The 17865-nt window shown below is 54.2% G+C and overlaps 8 protein-coding genes across 8 annotated transcripts; 2 read left to right on the top strand and 6 right to left on the bottom strand.

Moving 5' to 3' along the window:
• Window positions 1-165: 165 nt before the first annotated feature.
• A1O3_08782 (uncharacterized protein) lies at window positions 166-705 on the top strand (the record flags this gene model as incomplete). The annotated part of the gene is made up of 1 exon (XM_007738878.1): window positions 166-705. The coding sequence occupies one exon, from the start codon at window positions 166-168 to the stop codon at window positions 703-705; it is 540 nt and encodes a 179-aa protein (XP_007737068.1).
• A 76-nt stretch (window positions 706-781) lies between these two features.
• A1O3_08781 (uncharacterized protein) lies at window positions 782-997 on the bottom strand (the record flags this gene model as incomplete). The annotated part of the gene is made up of 1 exon (XM_007738877.1): window positions 782-997. One exon carries the CDS (start codon window positions 995-997, stop codon window positions 782-784), a length of 216 nt encoding a protein of 71 aa, XP_007737067.1.
• A 1437-nt stretch (window positions 998-2434) lies between these two features.
• On the bottom strand, window positions 2435-4238 carry A1O3_08780 (uncharacterized protein; the record flags this gene model as incomplete). Its single annotated transcript, XM_007738876.1, has 2 exons — window positions 2435-3464; window positions 3520-4238. The coding sequence occupies 2 exons, from the start codon at window positions 4236-4238 to the stop codon at window positions 2435-2437; spliced, it is 1749 nt and encodes a 582-aa protein (XP_007737066.1).
• Window positions 4239-4879: 641 nt separating this feature from the next.
• Window positions 4880-6234, bottom strand: A1O3_08779 (aspergillopepsin I; the record flags this gene model as incomplete). Its single annotated transcript, XM_007738875.1, has 4 exons — window positions 4880-5010; window positions 5067-5525; window positions 5576-5859; window positions 5915-6234. 4 exons carry the CDS (start codon window positions 6232-6234, stop codon window positions 4880-4882), a joined length of 1194 nt encoding a protein of 397 aa, XP_007737065.1.
• A 1419-nt stretch (window positions 6235-7653) lies between these two features.
• A1O3_08778 (uncharacterized protein) lies at window positions 7654-9464 on the bottom strand (the record flags this gene model as incomplete). Its single annotated transcript, XM_007738874.1, has 3 exons — window positions 7654-9207; window positions 9263-9296; window positions 9349-9464. 3 exons carry the CDS (start codon window positions 9462-9464, stop codon window positions 7654-7656), a joined length of 1704 nt encoding a protein of 567 aa, XP_007737064.1.
• A 4431-nt stretch (window positions 9465-13895) lies between these two features.
• Window positions 13896-15143, bottom strand: A1O3_08777 (S-methyl-5-thioribose-1-phosphate isomerase; the record flags this gene model as incomplete). The annotated part of the gene is made up of 2 exons (XM_007738873.1): window positions 13896-14523; window positions 14581-15143. 2 exons carry the CDS (start codon window positions 15141-15143, stop codon window positions 13896-13898), a joined length of 1191 nt encoding a protein of 396 aa, XP_007737063.1.
• Window positions 15144-15493: 350 nt separating this feature from the next.
• A1O3_08776 (uncharacterized protein) lies at window positions 15494-16516 on the top strand (the record flags this gene model as incomplete). Its single annotated transcript, XM_007738872.1, has 3 exons — window positions 15494-15847; window positions 15939-16047; window positions 16107-16516. The coding sequence occupies 3 exons, from the start codon at window positions 15494-15496 to the stop codon at window positions 16514-16516; spliced, it is 873 nt and encodes a 290-aa protein (XP_007737062.1).
• A 333-nt stretch (window positions 16517-16849) lies between these two features.
• On the bottom strand, window positions 16850-17162 carry A1O3_08775 (U6 snRNA-associated Sm-like protein LSm6; the record flags this gene model as incomplete). Its single annotated transcript, XM_007738871.1, has 2 exons — window positions 16850-16905; window positions 16943-17162. 2 exons carry the CDS (start codon window positions 17160-17162, stop codon window positions 16850-16852), a joined length of 276 nt encoding a protein of 91 aa, XP_007737061.1.
• Between the last annotated feature and the right edge of the window lie 703 nt (window positions 17163-17865).

Here is a 17865-nt window from a genome sequence, read left to right as displayed (position 1 = left end):
ATAATAATTAATTCTACGGACTGTGCACTGTGCAGACCATTCATTCTGCCTCCACCAGAAGACAAGAGCCAGGTGAAGGTGACGCGGTGGTCACCAGTACCTTAATCTTTGTCTGGCGCATGCTCATCCCCCCTTCCGAGAGCAGCAGAAGACCACCCCTCATTGATGTCCAACAGTAATACCCCGAGTGCTCGAGAAAAGCGCAGCACCTACTACGACGTGCTCGGACTGGCCCGACACGAAGACCGACAACCGCTGTCGAAAGACGATATCAAAGCTGCATACCGCCGTGCATTGCTCCTTCACCACCCAGACAAGGCCCACGGCGGCGTCTTGAGGCGCGCGAGTGGTCATCCGACGCCTCTATATTCGATAGACGAGATTGTCGTCGCTTATGAAGTTCTGACAGACCCTGAAAAACGCGCGGCGTACGACCAAGCGCTGGATCATGAGGGGCTACCTGGAATAAGAGGATGGGACCATTATAAGGGCACACATGTCGGCGTCGAGTCGTATGATCTGGAAGATCTGGACTACGACGAGACCGAGAATATGTGGTCCAGGAGCTGCCGCTGTGGTGACGAGCATGGATACGCTTTGACAGAGACAGATCTGGAAAAGGAAAGTCTGAATGGAGAGATCTATGTCGGCTGTCGAGGGTGTAGTCTCTTCATCAAAGTCTTGTTTGGACTGGCGGAAACGTGAATCCGTGTGGCAAGCCCAGCACCAGCACCAGCACCAGCCAGCCTCAGCAGCGCGCTCCCACGCTCCCTGTGATCCATCAGTTCTGACTTGCCCTCTCCTCCAAGGCGTTCAAGGTTTCAATGGCCTCATGGAAATCTTCTGACCGGCCTCGCAAGACAACCTCAAACTCGGCCTTCATAGCCTCGTACGCCTCCGCAAGTTCGTGAGCTTTCTTAATGATCTGGCTCTCGATGTCGGCTTTTCTCTGTGAAAGCTCGAGCAGACGTGCCAACTGGGCGTCTTGAATCCGCATACTGTGGCCATGCAGAAAGTTAGAGCGACGAAGATCCCCCAGAGCAAGAAGGAGGGTCAGCAGCGCCTCATCGGCGGAAATGATGATGGTCATAACTCAGATGCTGTGGCGGGACGTGATGCATGGGTCGACGAATGGGCCGACGTGATGAGCAACTTGAAGGGCGAGAATTGACATGTAAGCTCTTGGTTGGATGGAACCCACCGTTCTTGTCGATATTTTCCCGCTCTTTCGTCGATCCGGCTTTCAAGCGCTTGAACCTGATCCTCAAAGTCCTCCTCAAGCCGTTGTTGCTTCTGCGCTTTGCGTAGTCCGGCCTACCGTCCAGCCACAAATGCATGTTAGGCTCGTGTGGTTGTGGTACTTATGTTGCGAACGGCGCAGCCGGGGCCTCCTTGTGTATTTGCAGGATGATGTTGTGTTTGGCGAGGATGGTGAGCCATTTGCAGGACTGAGGGAGAGGAGCAGGACTAGGGGGAGAGGAGCAGGACGAGAGGGAGAGGAGCAGGACGAGAGGGAGAGGAGCAGGACGAGAGGGAGAGGAGCAGGACGAGAGGGAGAGGAGCAGGACTAAAGGAAGAGAGGAACTCACATCCACAGCCATACTCCTCTTGAGACTTTCCTCCCTCTCCCTCGTCTCACTCCCACTCCCACTCCCACTTCCGCTTCCGCCTCCGCCTACCATTGAGTCGCCGTCCAGATCTACGTGCGTATCTGGATCTGGATCTCCACCTGCACCCGCATCCGCACCCATATCTCCCGGGCCGTTGTGGCTGTTTCGATCGACATTCGATGCACGACGAGACTTGGAGTGCAATGGCAACGGTGCCGACCTTCTCGCCGGCCGCTTCGGAGGCATTTTTGTCTTGATTGGGAAGGGAAGGGAAGGGAAGGGAAGGAATAGAATATCGATTAGCTGAGAGAGATGGTCGAATACAGCCGTGTTGGACGAGATGTGCAAAGGGCTTAGGAAGGACGAAGGGCATTCGAAGACAAGATGGAATGCAACGCAGCACCCAGCCGTCATACTGTTTTGTACTGGTGCCTGGGCGTGGCTGACAAGCAAGCCTCAATTGAAGTTTGGCGAGGCAGTAACTTCCGACAGAGAAATGGAAAAGGATCAGCCTCTCTACACGGTTTCAATTCCATCATGGCAAAATTGGCACGTTGCAAACAGCACTACAATTGGATTTTGGTACCTCAAGCCCCCTTCCGACCAGCCGTTTCCGATTCTTTCCTGGCCGTGACAGCAGTGAGTGTTCTGATTCCGGCATCACCGCCGTAAATAGCTCCAGCGCCAACCGCCCTCGAACATTGGTGCTGCCACCTGCTTCGCCCCAGAGTACAATAGTGAACGTGTGTAAAGATCCAGTTCAGCCTTTCCAACCCGCCTGGTGCTTTCGTGCAGTCATCAAAATACTTGGTTTTTTCCCCGTCTCACTCGACGATTTCTAGCTCCCCACGCCGATCTTTGGCAAACACGTCCTTGTAGCTGTCCCACAACCGGACCAATTCCTCCACGTACTTCGCGTGGACTTGGTCCAGGTACGTCTCATCCACTTTATTGTCCTTAGTTCCTTGCTGGACAACCTTGATCGGCCGTCCCACCACGATGTTGACAGCGCGCCGATATGGTAAGAGTCCGACGTCATAGTTGAAGACTCCCCGGGCATGAAATAGCGGGACCGTGAATCCCATCATCTTCTTGATTAGCATTTGACTCCTGTGGATCCACGGATGCATGACACTGTCGAATTGGTCATACAAGTCGTTCTCCCCAAAGGCTAACACAGGGACGAGATCTGCGCCCTGGCGAATAGCTAGCTTGACGAAGCCTTTCCTACTCTTCAGCACGAGTCGGAGGGACCCAGGCCGAGCATCAAGGCTCTCTCGGGCACCGCCAATCACAATCGTCACCGCACGTCCCATGCCCTCACCATTATGACCGCCTTTGGAGAGAATGTTTTCAATGGACTCTCGTGAAACTGATGCCACGCCCATTGCTAACGCGTAGTCTCGATATATTGGGACACGGAAGTTCGCATCGAGTGTCAACAAGGTGTTGGTGATGCCCGGATATAGATCCGCAAACCCCAGAGCTTCTGTGGCAAAGGCGGCAAACGCCCCATGGGAAACAATACCATGTGGATGGTATCCAAAGATGTATTTCCTGGTCGGCTCCAGCTCAACCGTGCGATACAATCGGGCGGGAAAGTAGGAGGCAAAAGCAGACCAGAGCTTAGACCTGCGTAACCATTCCGACCGTCTTGAGAGGGTGCCGTTTGTAGCTTCTTCACTGATGAGGAGTGTGTAGATCAAGTACGGGATGAAAATCGGCCACGTGAGGGGGATGGCGCACAGGACGAAGAACAGTGAAAGGAGGATCGGAATGGTAAGCGTATGCCATAAAACGGCCAGGGTCTGAAGGCGTCGTTGCAAAGGTACATTGAGAGGTGCCCAGTGTATTCTGAAAAGACCGATTAGCCAAGTTCATCAGAGGATAGTCACAGGTAGCGACCTACGCAGACTTTTCCCAACCTGCGCCCGCCCGGCGACCACTGGCAAGCTGCGCATTGGGAACATCCTGCCTTTTGGACGGCCGACTTGATTTTTTCCCTCGAGGGGGTTTCTCGGTCCCTTGTTGGATATTCTTCTCATGGTCGTCGCTGGGCTTTACGCTGGTCAAGGGCAAATCTCCACTGGGGTCTGCATGCTTTTCATATATCAGTTTGTCCTGGCCGCGATGTTTCCTCTGGTTATTAACCACGGAACCATTGACAGACTCGTTAGCTGCGCTGGTCTGCTCCGTCGTCGGGACAGCGTGGTCGGTGGGCTCGCTGACTGCTGCAGCGTAGGACTTGGGGAGAGAGTTCTCGTCTGTATGACCAGTGCCATTAGCTACACCATTCTGCTCCCTCGTGGTGACAGCGGGGTCGGCCGGCTCGCTGACCGCAGCAGCGTAGGACTTGGGGAGGGAGTTCTCTTCTGCACGATCATGTGGCTCCGAAGGCTCAGGGATCAATGGCTCGGTGGCATTAGCGACGCCATTCTGCTCCGTCGTAGTCGCCGAATTGTTGTGAGATTGGGGACCCTGGTCGGGGTTGGGGTTGGCCTGCTCGTTGGCTGATTCAACAACCGCAGCGGCGTAAGACTTAGGAGCGAGGTTCTGTTCGGCACGATCCTGTGGCCGCGAAGGCTCAGAGTTCAGTGGACCGGCATCAAGGTCAGAAGTAGACGCCATTGCCATCTCGTTGCAGGCGGCCCAGGGATCGCTGCGAAACAACTAACTGACCACCCTCGTGGAACCACGCGAAGTCAGATTCAGCACGCTGCAGCATCCGCCCGTTGATCGACAGGTCACAGTATTTCCAAGGGACTGGCAGAGGGAGGATGCGGGGCTCTCAGAGATCTTCCACGTGTATAAAAGTAGCAACGCAGTATCCGTATAGCTTGGATAGGACAGCTCGACTGTTTCATCCTGGTACCAGGAAAATGAACGCGAGCGTTGCGCAAGCCCAATCTACGCCCCAATGACGTCAAAACATGGCTTAGGTGCTTTAGGTGCTTTGTGCTTGAGCTTGTGCTTGCTTAGCCTGCATAATTAATTAACACATCAATACAGAATACATATACTAATGCTCACGACAGCAACTCCATCGTAGCCTCATAGGTGCTGGTAATGCTGCAGAAATACATTCCCCTATGTACCTGTGTGTATAATTTATGTACTCCAGATATGTGTATAGATATCGAGATGTGCGTATTTGGACCACATATGACCGGCAACTTCCTCCAGACCCATCCATGTCTTGTTCGCCCTTTGTACAGTGTATTCTCCCATCTGCACCTCAACCAGTGTCAGCATACATACAAATATGCCCTTCACAAATCCTTTGGCGCAAAACCAAGTTGGGTGTTGTCGCTGTCAAAGACGGCGAACACGGCCTTGAGGAAGACGTCTCCGTAGATTGAAAAGCCAATACCTTCATTGCTTTGGATACCTCCAAAGCATGCTATAGAGAACTGCATTAGCATCATCCGCGTGCACACGTGAGACAAATCGACTTACTTGATCCGGTGGCAGGCGCATAGTTGATGAAAGACCCTGGAACAACTGCATGGTAGTCTTCAATGCCGACTGTGAAATCCGGAAGGGTAGCTGAGCATGGGAACACGTAGCCACCTTGGCTGTTGTCGTATTCGGCGCCGCTGACTTGCTCGTAGTAGGCGCTGACGATGGAGTCATCCACAAGGAGGAGAGTGGTACCTGTGTCGGCAATAGCGTCAATACTGGTCTGCTGGAAGGATCCATCCCCAACGGCATAGCCAGTCCCAGTGAACTCCCAGAAGCCGTTGGCCGTGTTCACCGCTGTGTAGGTGATGTCGCCCGTATGCTTGCTGTCGTCAATATATCCGAAGTCGTACGTTCCTGGAGCGCCCTTCTTCAAATCGGCCGTGAAAACGCTTTGCTCAAGGACACCTTCTTTGATCGCTGTATCGAAGAATGTGGTTTGAGGGTTTGGTTTGACTGCCCATGGGTTAGCGGAAGATAGTGTCCAGGCGTGATCCCATACAGACCTGTGTTTATAGAGCTGAATGCCAGCCCAAGCAAGCCATCGTTATCCTGGTCCTGCTGGAATTGGGCGCTGATCTGAGAAGCTAGCTCGACGGCTTGGCCAGTGACGGTCGTGCCTCCAACGTCGACTGTGTCCGTGTAGACGTCGCCACTGGCACCGGACCCGTCACCATAGCTGATGTTCCAGGTCGCACCCGACAGCTTTTGGCTGGTCGAGGACTTGGACGGATCGTAGAAGCTGTGTCCAGAGCGCTCAGAGCTGGGAAGCTCGGATGAAAAGACCCATCTAGCTGAGGTAAGTATCCGCCATGTCCAAATCTTGGGGTTGCTGAACTGCGTACAAATCTGCGGAGCCAGTGTCAAAGTCGAGGTTCAACGTCTGGCCACCCACAGTCACCGGGCAAAGATATTCCGCGTCGTACTGCTCAGGGGTGGCCGTGACGGAACCATCGGCTGCGGCAGCCTTGACATCTGCGGGCACAGGTTTGTTGAACTTGTTGTAAGCCTTCTGCAAGACAACAGGGCCGGCCTGGAACGGCTTTGCAACGGCTTGGTTGATGGTGAAGCCCTTTCTCGTGGTCGCCTGCGAGGCAGGGATAGGTTTTGCGATGGAGACGGAAGCAAGGGCGGAAATCGCCAGCCAGACGGAAAAAGAAGGCATGTTGAGAGAGTAAACGAGGGACAGAAGTGCGAGAAACAAGCAACAAATGAATGGATGCCTGGCTGATGGACAATGAAAGAGTGTCTTGATCTGTGGAAGGAATGTCGAGGAACGGCTGCTCACCGAAGCTTTTATACATCGACTGCGCGCTGGTCGCTGTTTATCATGGAGCGTGCGCAAGCGGATCCATGATCTGCTCGTAGCCTTGGTTCATGCAAGAGCTATGGCGCGATGGTACTCTGGACCCTGCAGAGCGAGGATCAGCAATATTGAAGGACCCAAGGTGTTGATAGCACGTCGGAGCAGTGGACGATTCAAGAAGGTCGGAAACTGAACAAGCCCCAGAGCTTGAAGGGCACTGGCTATGATTCGAGAAGCCTGTCGAGCACGGCAGGCACCGGATAGAAGCTGCGATGATGCATCTGACGACAAGAGTCCGTCTGGCCGCTGGATTGGATGTTGATGCAACTTAAAGCTGGGAGACGGCTCCATCCCACCCTACCCTGGCGCTTCAAAGAAATTGACATGGGCCTTGCGGGAGAAGCTTCTCCGAACTGCATGGAACAAGGGATCATGAACCGCATCAAACAAGCGGGAATCGAATCTGTGCAGTCGACAGAGACAAGGGCCCTGAACAGAGGACAGAGAAGGATGATTGGGAAGTGATAAGATGATGTTGGAAGAAGAAAGTGCCACGGCCGTTGCTGATTGGCTGCAACCCGAGGCACGCTACTACTACTGCTACGTAGAAGCGAATGCCCCTTTGTACTGAACAAATGCCCATGCAACCTCCATTCGTGACTGGCGAAATGAGGCTCCCATTCGGCATTCCAGATCAGGCTCCCTGGCAGACGGATCCTGGCCAAAATGCGACCTCTCGATCCTGACTGCTTCCCGCCGCAGATCGACCGGAAGAGGATGGAGTCCTTGTAATTTCCCCCAGACCAGGCAGGTAGCCGGTGCTCTCTTGCGCCATCGTTACATTGTGGACGCGTCAAGGCTAATTCCCTCTGCAGGCCTGTCATCCCTCTCTGAACCTCTTGGAATGCCGACCAGTGCCATGCTGGGATTATACCTCATAGTCGTCAACCCCGATCAAGGCCGAAGGCAAACCCCGGGCCCTCTTACAGGCCTTCCACGCTCAGGCTTTCGACGAAAGAGAAATGGATATGTCCGGACAGTTAAGAAGGCAGATAATGCAATAGGCCACGGAATGTGGGTTCCGGGGAGACTGAAGGTAGAGTTATGAATATCAAATTTGCGCTGTACATGCCATGCATCTAGTACCCGCAGAACCGAGGCTCCATGGAAGAAATTATACCACATCCTGCTCGCAAACCGTGCGAGGTAGTATAGCGCCTTTTATAGTCTTTTCGTTTCATCGTACAGAAGTCATATCAGAGCCGAGCCATTCTTCAGCTAAGGCGCAGATCGTGGGGGTAGTGAATAGCTAAGAGGTTTGGTCGTGTCAGGGCGAGACACGGGTGTTGCAGCCAGCCCGGCTAGCGCGTTGGCCGCATCGTTCTCCGACCTCTCAAGTACAGCCCGAATCTCTTCTTGCCCAGGCCTGCGCAATGTCAAGGCGCTGGTCAGCACCGGCGATCCAGACTCTCTCAGGGCAGGATGTCCGGTCGACCGACTTCGAGGAGGTGGGAGTGTCCTCAGATATGCCCCGGGAGAGTACTCGGGGAGACGGTCTGGCGGGAAGAAGGGTGGTAGCTGGGCGGGATTTGGTTGCGGGATCCCGACAGGAGAATAAGATAGAGATGACGGTCCACCCGCTGGGGTCTCCAAGTATCCGCGAATGTCAGAGGGGCGGCTCCCCCATGGTCTTTCTGGCATGGTCGGGGAGGGGAAGGTGGGTGGGAAGGGCACGCTTGGTGCAGGCTGAGCGCTGCCGATGCCAGGCACGGTCGAAAGAGCCGAATGTTGCTGCGGCTGGTGTTGGTGCTGGTGTTGGTGTTGGAGTTGGGGTTGGTGTTGCGGTTGGAGTTGGGGTTGAGCCTGTTGGTGTTGTTGCTGCACACCATACAAAAGCCTCGATCGTTCAGGTAGATCAGGAGATCCTGAAGAATCCAGAGATAAGGCGCCTGGCGGCCCTGGCTGTAGAGGTGGTGTTCCCGAAGACGACGGGGTAACCCCTAGCGACAGAGTTGCAGTCCGCACTAGAGGTTCTGGAAGATCACTGCGTACTGTAGATGATTCGTCCGAGAGTGAGCTGTGACGCGAGGGCAGACTCGGACGATAGAACTCTCGACCCTGCTGGAGTGGGGGAGGTGAGCCGCTGCGAGAGGAGGCAAGCTGTGGCCGCGACGGCATCGAAGCCCCGGAGGGAGTGGGCTGCCTCCCACCCCCGATGAACGGCGAGGAGGCCATGGACCCCATCGAACCTCCTCTGACATGGCTGGAAAGCTGGGAAGCAACTTCGGGATTGCTTTCCAGCGACCTGGCGGAGATGATGCTTCCGCTAGATTCTGGATCCAGTTTGGGTCTCTTCTGCTCGGACGTTTGCCCATGCTTGCTCTTGAAGTCTGCCAGATACTGCATGTATTCCTTGTACGCCTCAGTCTTCCGGTATGTTGACAGCTGGATGTTGTATCTCTCTTTGGCGGCGTTTGCCTGTGTCTCGAATGGCTCCTTGCCCGCAGGATCCAGCTTTTGCCATCGGTCGCCCACTAGCTTGGCGATCTGTGTAAAAGAGAGGTTCTGATCCTTCACCTCTTCGCGCACCTTGTTGGAGAAGATCACGTAGGCAGAAGGGGGCCGCTCGGGGGCGTTTTCGTCGGGTTTGGGATGCCGCCTATACTTCCTCTTCGTCTCAGGGACAGGTCCAGGGCCCCGTTCGGTCGCAATGGCAGGAGTCGCACTGCTCTCGGGAGCTCTACCGGTGTCTGGTGGCCCTTCCTGGGCTGGAGACCCGACCAGACGTTCGTAAGAGATGCCTCTGTAGTCGGCGATGGCCCGCTGGAGTTTCTTCATCTACCGTTAGCGATACACGCAGAGCCAATGGATTCACAGAGAGACTCACCCGGCGATGGCCAAGTTTGACATTGAGGACGTCACTAGACCATGTGAGTGTTTGTTCTCTGCTCGAGAGGCCGACCAGTTACTCACAAGTCACTTTCTTGAATGTCTGTCAAGGTCTCCCAGGTGTCGAAGCCCTCGCCTACAAAGGCATCGAGGTACTGCTCAAGGCCCAGACGCTCGAGATGGGGGGCGAGATCGGTCATTCAAGCGCACCCGGTTTATCATCGGAATAGAACGTGGCCGAGGCGTGAAGGAGTCTCAAGAGAAAAGCCGATCAATCAGGTCGCGCCGCCACGAAAGCTATACGACCGATCGCGAGATGGACCGGCTGTTGTTGCATGTGGGAGCGATGAGGGATAGACGTGACCGGGTCTCGGTCAAGGACGCGTTCGCTGGTTACTCGTTTTTGAGTGTCGACGACACGACAATTCTGATGGTGGACAGTCCCGTACACTGGCGGTGGCGATGTCACCAGCCGCAAGACAAAAAAGTTGGGGGATGAAGTCCGGCGTGATCTTGGAGCGAGACAACGCGCGGTGCACAGCCTGAAGACCAAGGGAGGGAGTCTTCTGGAAGGAGGACGAGGGCACCTTTGAGCTCGCTCGCTTCTGATGGGATAGCCGGCCTGATGAGGGCAGCTACCGGGAGTCCAGCTTTCAGGGTCCTCGAGATCTGCCTTAACCCACAAGCCCACAACAGCGTGATAGGTGGGGTTGAGGCGAATGGGAAGCAATGCTGATCGGGCCCCTGCGATGACCAGGCACGTATCGGCCGGTGAGTTTGGTTGACCTGAAAGGGGGTGTTCGACCGCGCCGTGGAGAGTGTGCAAAACTTCCAAGACGATAAGACAGTCGGGCTGACCACGCGTCGAGCGGATCGATGGGATGTGAGGAATCGAGGAATCGAGGAATCGGTGATCACGTCGCAAACCGATTTCACACAAAGTCCACCGCCCAACAGCCTCGACAATGATCTGAGAATAAAAAAGTAAAGTGGCGGCAAGCGCCTATGTACGGAAGATGGAAAAGGGATCAAGAAATGGTTCGGCAATGCAAATCTATAGGCTGTTCATGGCAAGGAGAGGTGATGTTAGGAAAAAGAAGCCAAGTCAGGTGTCATTGTGGACGTGGAGACGCCGACAGTGAGGTGATGCAAGGAGCGACGCCGCCCGCCTGGTCTGCCGTCATTCGCCGGCTAGCGAGGAGCAACAACTGGCGTGGGATCCCGCTGGGGGGGACGATGGACGGGGTTGGACCAGAGAGCCAGACCCTATTCCTCATGAGGCCCTTTTGGTTAAGCCCGGTACGTCGTGACCCATGGGCCTCCCCTAGTAAGTTGCAACACAATTCAGGATCCATCCTTAGTTTCCCGACAGCGTAACCGAGCCACACGAGTTCCGCACTGACATCGCTGCAGCCATAGCCTCATGGAGCCCTTGAAGCCCTTGGAGGGTGTTATGAGTGGTCCTGGGTGTTCAAAATGTTCCTGCGCTGACGGGTCACACCATTGAACGGAGGCGTTCGCTTCCATGTAAGAAGATATCGGCATCTTGCCATCTGGGATACTGTAGGGCGCCAGTCTCAGATGCGAGATCGGTTACACATATGTATATACGGAGTCATCGTGTCGTCAAATCCTGTTGGTCCGCGCCTTGCTCTCGAAATCCCCGAGGCTCCCTGTCCAGTGCGCCACTCGACGGCCTTCCACGTTCCAACGGCAAGGAAAAGCCGCCATCTCTTGGTCCTGATCCCTCCAGTGTCCCTGAGACCATGGAGCAGTTCCAAACAGTAAATACAATTTTCCGAGCTCAGGTCCGGTGGGCACGATACTGGAGAAAAGAAGCCTTGTTGGCTTTTTGAGGGTTGAATTGACGATTTAGAGGCATTGGTGGCAGGGGGCGTGACAGGAATGCAGCCCAGCCGGTCGATCTGGCGCCGACTTAGGGACAAAGGAGGCATTCGTGAGCATGTGAGTGGCTGCGCTGGACCGTTGAATTGTCCCGTTAGTTCCGACGCCCAGGGCATTCTCCATCACATTTCCATCAGACTTGCTGACGTCGATTGCAGCCCAAGAACACGATCTCGGTAGCACGGGAATTGCACCTAGAAAACTGGAGAGTCTGTTTTGGTCAACATGAGATTCCTCTGCAAACGCCCGATCCGACTAGTCGAAGCCAAGTCAAAGACGTTTCCACCTCGATGCACGCCCAAAAAAAAGATTGGAACTCCGACCCACGGCCTTGTGGCCAGCGACAGCGACAGCGACGGGAGCCAGAAGAAAACAACGATGGGGTCGGCGTGCTCTTCTCTTATCCAAATCTCGCAAGCGGAAGATTGGATTTGTTGCAACTGAGAAACTCCAACTCCTTAGCTCGCTACGACAAGCTGCATCCACCGGAAGAAAGCGCTCTAGCGTTAATTAGATCGGCCCCGTTTTAGCTAATATATGTACTGTAGTTTCGGTCGAGTCGTTTCGTTTAGGGGGGCCTTGCGAGGGTACATAGTTCGGTAAAACTTGCTGCGACCTGTGTCTCCGGGTAGCTTTCGGTGTATACTGTACAGAGTACTCCGTACGGAGTACGGTAAGAGTACTTGGCTTTCTGCTAGTGGGCTTTGGGAGGGTTCTCCCTGTAGCCACGGTCATACATGAGCGGAATTGGAACTCCGGGCAGTCTGTGGGCTTAGCGTAGACTCTCGAGACGTGACCACCTATCTGTCGCGATAAAACGGCACCATTCCCGTCAGAGGATGAGTTTCTTACCCCGGAAAGATCACGCCCCTCTGATCATCCAGGCTGTCCAATTCTATAGGACCCAGATGCTGAAGGTAACGAGCAGTAAAGCGGTATGAGACTCGGTAGTAGTTTCGCCGGTGGTCGATGGCGGGAGAGTAATTGGCCGCTCAGTTGAACTGCTGACAGCCGATCCAGTAATTCTGTCAAATGCAAGACAACTTAATAAAAATAATGTAACCGAATGAGGAGGTGAGGACGGCGGGTACGAAGTAAGGTTGAGACTTGACAGAGTAGAGTTGAACCTAGGGTCAGGTAACAAGTCCACTTTCTGACCTCCTAAGCCACGTCCCAGGCTCCTGGCTTCAAGTAGGGCGGAGGCAGGGTCCAAAGTCCTAATGCCCTTGAAGTTGCGCAGGGTCCAGCTTAGTGACGGCGAGCGACGAGGGTGGATGAGGAGGAGGAAATACTGGAGGGAGTACAGCATATCCGTACTCTGTACAGACTGTGCTGGTGCTCCGAGCTCCGAGAGAGAAATGAAGGCGAACCGCCTACTAACATGGGCAATAGCAAATAGGACCTGATATCAGCCCATTCTAGGTACCTAAAAAATATCCGTGTCCGTGTCCGTATCCGTACCTTATGGCGTACTTTGTAATACTGTGAAGTGTACGGAGATCGAAGATTGGATGTGTTAGTGGCGGCATATCCCGGTAGGGGAATATTTCCCTTCTAGGTCAAGCTCCCAAAGCTATCTACTGCGGGATAGCAGTCACCACGACTCACCCGTAGTATCCAGTAAATCTACTCTGAAATGCCTTCGACCAAATTTTGACTGTCCCAACTCTACACCAACTGGGAAGCTTATCCGGGGCTAGACCCAACCGGGCTAAACCTCCATCGCAGATCCAGTTTCATCCAACGGCAAATCCCAACCGAATCCACCTCGCCTCGCTCTCTAGCGCCATTGTCCACTAATTCTCCCATGTCCTTTGAACTCAAATCGAAGACTAATCCACAGTAATCTTTTCCATCACTTTCTTCCCTCGTCTATCCTGTCCACTCCAGATTCCCACCTGCGCCCCAGTCCCAAAGCCTGCTGCATCCGTCACCTTTCCCGTTGCACAGTATCATGGTACTGTTGTCTGCTATCATTATTATTTGACCCAGCCCTGAAAAGCCAGTGACATCTGGCATCCAGGACCCCACTGAGTATCTGTGCAATGGCGCAACGCGATCCCGGCACCCAGGAAGCGGACGCCCAATCAGTCCAGCTGCAGGACAATGCTAACGCCAATCCTCAGCTCCTGAACTCCGAAATGGCAAAGGTGTGTAGATACTAGACACCGCCGCACCGGTGATGAAGCCTCCACTCTCCTGGCTCTTGCGCTGACCTATTTTCCGACAAGGCGTTTCAAGAACTTGCTCGGTACAGACTTGTCCCTCTATATCCCCTCCCCACTGGTCGCGGTCGCTCTAACCGTTGATTGCACAGCGGCGAGAGGACTGCTTCAGCACTTGAGTCCAAGCTCGACAGTATTGAATGCAGGATTGAACAGCTCCTGGCTAGTATCGAGGACAGTCCAAACCCAGGCCAGCAAAGGAAAGTTCCGTCGTCGGATGTGTCCAAGCCAAAATAGCGCATTTTGCCGTTAGCCGAGCGATTCCCTGGTGGAGCGAGCTCGACGGCCGCAAAGGAGCCCAGCCGGAAGACACAACATGCATCAGCCCTACTGCCACCACCGAATCGACTGGTCTGGGTTACTGAATAGAATGGAGGTGTTCCCAGCAGTGCAAACTAGTTTGGGGGATGTTCTACCAATGTTGGAGATCCTTGTAGCGTGCAAACCTGACACTCAAAAAGCCTGTGACCGCCGCCGCGGGATAATGCTGGCCATCCTGGGTCAAGACGGATGTTGGAATATCGGTTGAAAGTCAAATTTCCCAGCAGTCTTCTCCACCACGCCGACTTCGGTGATCACTCCATCGATCAGTTCGGCTGGAGTCACGTCGAAAGCAGGATTCCAAACGTCAATCCCAGTAGCTGCAATGGAGATGACCTGGGCAGCCTCGTCAACCTGTACCTCTCCGTCCACCGTGACTTTCGGGCCCTTGATTCTCGTAACTTCTTCTGGCGCCCGTTCTTCGATAACGATATCTTTCCCCGATGCTGTGGTCAGGTCAATTGTGGTCCGGGGGGCCGCAACCAGAAATTTGACACCGTGGTGCCGGGCAAGCACCGCAAGAGAGTATGTTCCGATCTTGTTTGCTGTATCTCCGTTGGCAGCAACCCGGTCTGCTCCCACTACAATTGCTGCCAGGCGATTTCCTTCTCTTGCCAGCAGTGCACATGCCATCGAGTCGGTGATCAGGGTCGCGGGAACCTCGTCGTGGACGAGTTCATATGCGGTCAATCGCGACCCCTGATTGTATGGCCGAGTTTCTGTGCAATAAGCCCGAGTGAGCATGTCAGCGGCTTTCAGGGATCGGATGACACCCAATGCAGTGCCATAGCCTGCGGTTGCCAAGGACCTGCGCATGTGTCAACAATGTGCCACAGGCATAAGCAATCCCACCTTGCAGACTTACCCGGTGTTGCAGTGTGTGAGGACTTGCAATCCACAAGTCTTGTCTCCTCTCCTCTGTCTTCCCGCTGCTGTGTTCTCTTCAATCCACCGGGCCCCGTGCTCACCAATAGCTTTGTTGTCAGACACGTCGTCGACCAGCATTCGTTCTGCGGCCACAATATATGCCTGCGCAACCGAACCCGCAGTTGCTCCAGACTGCAGCGCAGCCTTTTTGGCGACAATCTTCAATTTTCCCACCGCATCTCCAAGATTGACTGCTGTTGGCCGACTTGTCTTCAAATAGTCCAACCGCTGACTGATTTGCTCCCTGACCTCGTCTGGTGATGTAGCCAACTTGCCGGTCACGGCTGCGACTCCAATCTCGACGGCCAGCGCGAGCGCTGCCACAATCGCAATGGCAGGCGCCCCGCGCACTTTCATCTGCTTGATGGCAGCATGGGCCTCCTCGCAGTTGGCAATTGCCTCATAGGCCGTCCTGTGCGGCAGAAGAAGTTGGTCTAGGATGCGTAGGGTAGGAGGCGAGGAGGCGGATGCCGGCTCATACTGGATGGCTTGCAAAACCATAGTGTCGCAGCACTCCGAGGCCAGCGAGGATAGTAGCTATTGAGGCCCAGAAATTGGCGCCCTGGGATGTCTTATGGCTATGCTGTTCGTCCTAACACCAGTAGGATGAGGTGTTGCCAGCATTCAACTTTTTTTTCTTTGCAGCCCGACTCAGCACGTCAACGCACGGGTGCGGGGAGAATAAAGGACGAGCGAGTCAGCTCAATACCCACCACGGCTTCCGCTGATTCGCGCGAGATGGCGTGTATCATGTCACCGTCGAGCTCTGCAGAAATATACCTCTGTACCCATAGTCTCGAGGCAGCTTCAGACTTTGGTAATACAGATTGGTATCAGTGTCCGCTGCCATCATGCCAGAGCCTCACATTGCTGAGCCGGCTCAGACTGGCTTCGCTTCTGCCCGCGCCTATGATGCCTACCGACCATCGTATCCAGCGGAAGCCGTTGAGCAACTACTTGACGGCCTGGGCATAGCCGGCGTCAAAGGTGCTAAAGTTGTAGACCTTGCGGCTGGCACGGGTAAGTTCACGGAGATCCTTGCCAGAAGACCCGAGGGGTACGATGTTGTAGCCATTGAGCCTCATGATGCGATGCGCGAACAGTTGGAAGAAAAATCCCTTCCCCGAGTTAGAGTCGTCAAGGGGACGGCCGACGCCATGTCAAACATTCCGGATGGAAGTTTCGCGTGCGTGATAACAGCACAGGTAAGTCTAGGACATGTCCCCAGTGTCAGCTACAATTCTGATCGGCTGTAGTCATTTCATTGGTAAGCTGTATTTATTGCCCTCCAAGAAGCACACATCTGATCTCTTCCCAAGGTTTGCCAACGTGGACGCTCTGAAGGAGATAGCCCGAATATTGCAGCCATCGGGCACTTTTGGCCTCATTTGGAACATCGAAGATTGTAGGCTGCATCCAATGGCAAAGGTTAGGCCTCTACTCTGACATGGTGGGGGAAAACAGATAATTCACCGAGATCGTGGGCAATCCACCCTGGCTGGGAGCGCACAATGCGCGACATAATATGGACGTTTGACGATAACTCTCCACGATTCCGGCATCAGAAGTGGCGCAAAGTCTTCGACGATCAAAGCAACAGTAGTACTCTGTTGTTCAATTTGCCGTTAAGAGAAGGCTCAGTCGACTTCGAGACGAGACTGCCTAGAGAGACAATCTGGAGCCGATTAAGGACGTTAAGCCAGCTTGCCATTCTCGAGGGTCAAGGGCTAGAGAAAGTGAGAAAGACATTCATCGAGAGCGTCAATTCTGGGGAAACTGAGACCGATGAATCTGGGCGCATCGCTGTGCATGGCCGTACTGTATTCTTCTGGACGAGCAAGGTATCTGCTGAGCCGCCCAAGAGCGGTGGTTAGACCCTCCATGTGAAACTGCTTTGCTCAACAACAATTCGGCATCTACGAGCATCCCCGCGGAGCGAGCGGCCCTCCCTCGGCAGTTTGCCAGCCACTGAGCCTCATCGGTGTGTCCCTCAGAAACCTCCCTCAGGGAGTGAGGACAGCGAGATGATCAGAAGTCTTCCAAGAGCATCCGGGATTTCCACCGCTGTGCTCAACGTCCCACTGTTTTATCCTGCAGGGGAACTGCCTGTCTCTTTTCAACCCTTGACATTCAACTTGATATTGCTTTCCCACCCGTCCTCACTCGCTTGCAATATAAAGCACTACATTCAAACAAGACGTCAGCCGTTATCGTTCGTTCATGCTCTGTGTGTGATCCTGTCCTCGAAGGGCCCTCGAAATTCCTAGAATCTTGAAACAAGAAAACATCGAATCTCTTACCATTGTTTCCTCTCACAAAAGCGTCACCGTAGTTCCGTCGTAACTGCCCATTCACAAATTCTGTGCACTTTTCCAGCGCGATGTTCATGTACCCATCCACAGACTGCAATTCGCCTTTATACACCACACCGGAATTGAGCTTGACGGTGACGGGCACGCCGATAATCGAGGACAGGAAACTCGCCGGGTCTTTGGAGTCGTTCGCATTGTGATTCTCCATTTTTGAAGGTGTTGAGGTAGTCGACGAGAGAGATAGGCGCGAATCGACTTAGGAGGAATACAGGATCACTGACAAGGAGTTATGGCAAGCTGTAAGGCGCTGACTGCATACATCAGAAGAGGGAGTTTGGCTCACTAAACTGTCACTTGGCGCTACACAACGTCAGTGCAGCCGGACGAGCCTTATTTCAGCGACACGGACCACTCCAGTGAGAGCTCCAATCCCCCATTAATATTAACATACTCCGTAGAGAGAGATACTATATCCTACTCCGACAATTCTCCAGTCTTCATAAGAATGCCCCCAAACATGCAGAAGTACCGGTCGAAAGCACTATAAGACTCCAGCAACAATGTGTCGAAGCTGGCCCTGACCGCCTCCGTAGGCGCCGTGATCCCACGTCAGCTTCTTCGTGGGCCTCACAGAAACGATGGGATCGCTGGAGATGAATAGCCTCAAAACTATCGCGGTCCGATTACCGCGCAAATTCCAAGAATGAACGCGGCAGCGTGCCAGTTCCACCGCAGCGACTGCCGCAGGCGCTCAGTTCGGTGCCAGCACGAGTCTGCCATACAGATCCTTTCTCATACGACCGGAGGGCTGGCATCTAGGGCCTCTGTGCTCTCTTTCATCTGTGTTAGCTCAGGAGGCTGGCAAGCAACATTCCGACCCCTCTTAACCCCGACCCTCCGCGCCCAATGCC

Source organism: Capronia epimyces, assembly GCF_000585565.1.
Source record: "Capronia epimyces CBS 606.96 chromosome Unknown aczIQ-supercont1.8, whole genome shotgun sequence".
Lineage (NCBI taxonomy): Eukaryota > Fungi > Ascomycota > Eurotiomycetes > Chaetothyriales > Herpotrichiellaceae > Capronia > Capronia epimyces.
The sequence above is the reverse complement of the archived record's forward strand: the minus strand, read 5'-3'. Positions and strand labels throughout refer to the sequence as shown.